We start from the raw sequence: 4,088 nt of genomic DNA, 5'->3' as shown, positions 1-4,088 counted from the left end.
CACTTTTACTTTAACACTATAAATATTACAATATAAGTACATAATAATGATATTTAAATATGCAAATAGTATGAATTTATTACCACATAGACAGATTATTGTACAAATGACAGATAATACAAATTATAATTAAGTGGCACAAAGTGAGCAAAAACTGTATACAAATGAGTTTAATTGTAGATATTCTTCCCTTTGCACTGTTTCCATCTGTTTCTGCTCAAAGGAGCACACATCCTCCACCTTTGGCTTCCACGTAGTTTGGATCAAGGTCATTGGGCAGCTTGCCGTTCTCTGCCCAGATATTCATCTCTCCAAACACACCGGTCTCGATCATCTCATCCTGCCAAGGAATCGGGACATTGCCAGAAGCAAAGTCATTGTAGAACTCTGTGTCCTTGTTATCCAGGACCACACCTTTGATTGAACTGAAGGCGCCCACATCGCCAATATCTTTGGCGTACACCATCTTAGGATCAGGGACAAATGGTGGAGGTAGCATACCTTTAGATGGAACAAAGAAGAATAAACAAATTCAATACCTATTCTTTTTAGATTCATCACGGTTTATGCCATCTATATCCTTATCTTCCCTCTGTACCTGCTTCCAGACGGCCCCAGTTAATCTCTTTAAAGAATGGCTGATTCTTGAGCTCTTCGCAATCGTTATTTTTGAACCCGAGGCGTTTTGATGGGTCCTTTTGCATCAGGCCTTCACAAAGATCCTTGCATCCATTGCTAAAGTTTGGTGGATATGAAACTGGATCGTTCAAGATTCTGCGAGCTACCTCGTCATTCTCAACCTGAAGAAAAAGAAGAATATATATGTTTGGTTTGGCATCAGAGAATTGGCACTGGACCAGAGCAAACAATTATTTTCCATAAAAGTCACCCAATGTGTGTATGTGTTCTACGCATGTTTAGTACCTTCTCTCCTCTGACTCTAAAGGGCCCTTTGGCAGCAATCATCTCATAAAGGGTGACTCCCAGCGTAAAATAGTCCACAGAGTAGTCGTACTGCTTTTTCTGCAGCAGCTCAGGAGCCATGAAACCTATAATTATGGTGAATAGGACATTACAGTCATTTAGCAGACGCTTTTATCCAAAGCGACTTACAATCAGTAGCATATTACATATCATTCACCCATTCACACACTGATGACAGGGCTACCATGCAAGGTGCCACCATCAGACTCTAACTAACATTCATCATCCAGTCCACACCGATGGCAAGCCTTCGGGAGCAACTTGGGGTTAAGTGTCTTGCCCAAGGACACATCGACTGCCGAAGCCGGGTATCGAACCACCGACCCTCTGATTGGAGAACTACCCTGCTCTCCACTACGCCACAGTCGCCCCGACACAAAATAGACCGATGAGAGAAAACATGCTCTTCAATGTGGAACAGGTTTTTTTTCACTGTAATATTGACATGGATAAAAGTATTTCCTCTCCCCTGTGCCTTTGTTTAACTTAATATTAATATATTGTATTTTTACCTACCTGGAGTTCCTGCATATCCAGTAGTTGTGTCTTGTCCTGGTGGAAGTTCAACAGCCAGACCCAAATCTGACAGGCGGACGTGTCCTGAGTGAAAAGGCTTTGATTACATCAGTGGCATGTGGCTATTAAACAGACAACCAATATGTCGAAAACATGTCATAGTATAGTAAGTTTTAAAAAGTCATAAAAAAGTATTTTAAAAAAGTCAAAGTATGGTACGTTTTGAAAAATACTCACAGTATGTAAAAACAAAGTAAATAAAAAGTTATGATATACTATGTCTAAAGAAAGTCATTTTATGTATAGTATGTCATAAAAAGTAATAAAAATGTCATAGTATAAAAAAGTCCCAGTATAGTATATAATAAAAAGTACCTGCATAGAATGTAAAAAAAAAGTGAGAATATGTCATAAAAAGTAATAATATAGTATACCATAAAAAAGTTTAGTAAAAAGAGTCATAGTATGGTATGTCATACAATGACAATAGAGGTAATGGCTCACCTGCATCATCCAGCAGTACGTTCTCTGGTTTCAGGTCTCTGTAGACTATCCTGTGCTGGTGAAGGTGCTCCAGCCCACAGATGATCTGAGCTGCATAGAAACATGTTCTCTTCTCATCAAAACCAGGATTCTTTTCATCCACGTTATACATATGAAACCTGTAAGAGAGAGTATGTTATAGGATTTTCTGAAGTCTCTGTGAAATCAAGAAGTATAACTATAACTATAATATCTTAAATAATGATGCCCCTGAGGGCTGCATGTCAACGTTGAGGTTTATCTACTTTAGGCTGATTAGTAGAGATGAGAGGAGTAAAACACTACACAAGTATGTAGCATGTGATTTAGAGGCATTGTGCTTATGTCAGTGTGAGTGTATATAAAGCTGTATTCATATAGAGCACCTGAGGTCTCCACCATTCATGATGGTCATGACTAGGCAGAGGTCAGTCTTGGTCTGGAAGGCGTAACCCAGCGTCACAATAAAGCGGCTGTGAACTTTTGCAAGGATGCGCTTCTCCACAATTGCTCCCTAAACACAAATCAAACATCAGAATATGATCAGTCCAACAAAAGGAAGAATTAACAATGTCAACTATTAGGAATATTCTCTCACCTCTTCTGATGTCCTCACATTGTCTTATAATGTCTTTGTATTTTAAATGCTGGCTCTGTGACAGGGCTCATTCAAGGCTTGGCCAACCATGTGCCATGTGCAGGTTTTCATTCCAACCATTTACCTCAGCAGGTGATAGCAGATGACTTCTTCAGCTGTACTTGAAGCAAAGCTAATCTTGTGTCTTAAATTGTAGTTTAACAGGATTAACTAATTAATTAGTAATTACACCTGTGCTTCTCTTTCTTTAACAAGTTAACATGTCCCGTTTAATAACCTGTTTTTAAAAGGTGTCTATCCTAGTTTACTGACAGACCCAAAGAAAACAGAGACATTACTGATGCTATTAGTTACATCTGTGCTATAAGAAATTATCTACTTTATTAGTACATCAAGTACATAACGCAACCTAAGCAGAGGTCTAATCAGCCATAACTGAAAAGTAACTGTTTGAGTAGACTTTAATATACTGTAGCATGTTTAATTAAGTGGATTAATTTGAAGATCTTTTTTTAAAGCATAAGGCTTGGGTGTGTACTGTACCTGAGCTGCTTTGTGAAGTCTTAAAGAGACTCACAAGCTTCTTTGCATTTAGCTTAATGCAACAACTTAACCTCTGCACTCACTGGGTTGTATATTCTCTCACAACCTGTTATTTCTTATTTCCTGCTGTAGTACTGAATGAGGTTGCCAATGGAATGATTTCACTTTGAGTTGTCATACTAAGAATGGATATAGGTGGGACATAGATGCCATATCATTGCTTTACCTCGTAGCCTTTGCGTTTCTTCAGCCTCTTTTTCTCCAGCTTCTTGTTGGCGTACATTTTGCCCGTTGCCTTAGACTGACAAGCAAACACTTCCCCAAAACCTCCTTTACCAAGGACCCTGAAGTCCATGAACCACTCCTCGTCAAAAGGCTGGCCCTCCAGCCATTTGAACTGAACAAAACGCAGAAAGTACATGCTGTTCTTGAAGCCATCTACAGCCATCTTCTCCAGGTGTTTGAGAAGCTGCTGCTCGCTCTCTTTAAACAGGTCACCACGGGCGTTCTTGAAGTCTTCGACAACTCGAGTGACGGCCTTCTCTTCCAGGAAGCTGCAAAAACTCTTTGAAGCTGACTTATAGTATTTGTTGACGATGTTTTGAGCCTTCTGCACTCTCTCTGTTTCTTGACATATGGTGTAGTCTTCAATGTCTTTCCACAACTCTACCGCATTTTTATGGGCTGTTTCACTCCCCAGAAACTGTTGGAACAGGCGCTTGCCGATGGGCTGTTTGACACACATGCTATCAAAAGCGGTGTCAACAGATGTTTTCATGTGTTCACAATCTCTGATGTGTGGCAGCTTCAGCTTGGCACGCAACTTCTTGTCACGCATGGATGCTGCCGCTGCTCCGTCCATACTGCCACGAGCCGAAACGTAGGCAGAGTTTGCCACCACTGTCTCCAAACCACCGATGTCCAT

General features: G+C 40.2%; 1 protein-coding gene across 1 annotated transcript; it reads right to left on the bottom strand.

Moving 5' to 3' along the window:
- Nucleotides 1-217: 217 nt before the first annotated feature.
- On the bottom strand, nt 218-4,088 carry grk1b (G protein-coupled receptor kinase 1 b). Its single transcript, XM_054625954.1, has 7 exons — nt 3,390-4,088; nt 2,409-2,536; nt 2,005-2,162; nt 1,501-1,584; nt 925-1,049; nt 599-800; nt 218-501 (listed from the first exon to the last, which is right to left on the bottom strand). Exons 1-7 carry the CDS (start codon nt 4,086-4,088, stop codon nt 218-220), a joined length of 1,680 nt encoding a protein of 559 aa, XP_054481929.1.

The sequence above is a fragment of the Anoplopoma fimbria genome, chromosome 24 (assembly GCF_027596085.1).
Source record: "Anoplopoma fimbria isolate UVic2021 breed Golden Eagle Sablefish chromosome 24, Afim_UVic_2022, whole genome shotgun sequence".
NCBI classification, from domain to species: domain Eukaryota; kingdom Metazoa; phylum Chordata; class Actinopteri; order Perciformes; family Anoplopomatidae; genus Anoplopoma; species Anoplopoma fimbria.
Note: the sequence above shows the minus strand (reverse complement) of the source record. Positions and strands in the feature narration are given on the sequence as shown.

What these genes read in the sequence shown, in the direction of transcription:
- grk1b (XM_054625954.1), bottom strand. Translation starts at nt 4,088, where the DNA reads ATGGACATCGGTGGTTTGGAGACAGTGGTGGCAAACTCTGCCTACGTT. An exon ending in AGAAACGCAAAGGCTACGAG is followed by an intron (nt 2,537 to 3,389) that starts GTAAAGCAATGA and finishes ATTTGTGTTTAG; the next exon opens with GGAGCAATTGTGGAGAAGCG. An exon ending in ATGAATGGTGGAGACCTCAG is followed by an intron (nt 2,163 to 2,408) that starts GTGCTCTATATG and finishes TCTCTCTTACAG; the next exon opens with GTTTCATATGTATAACGTGG.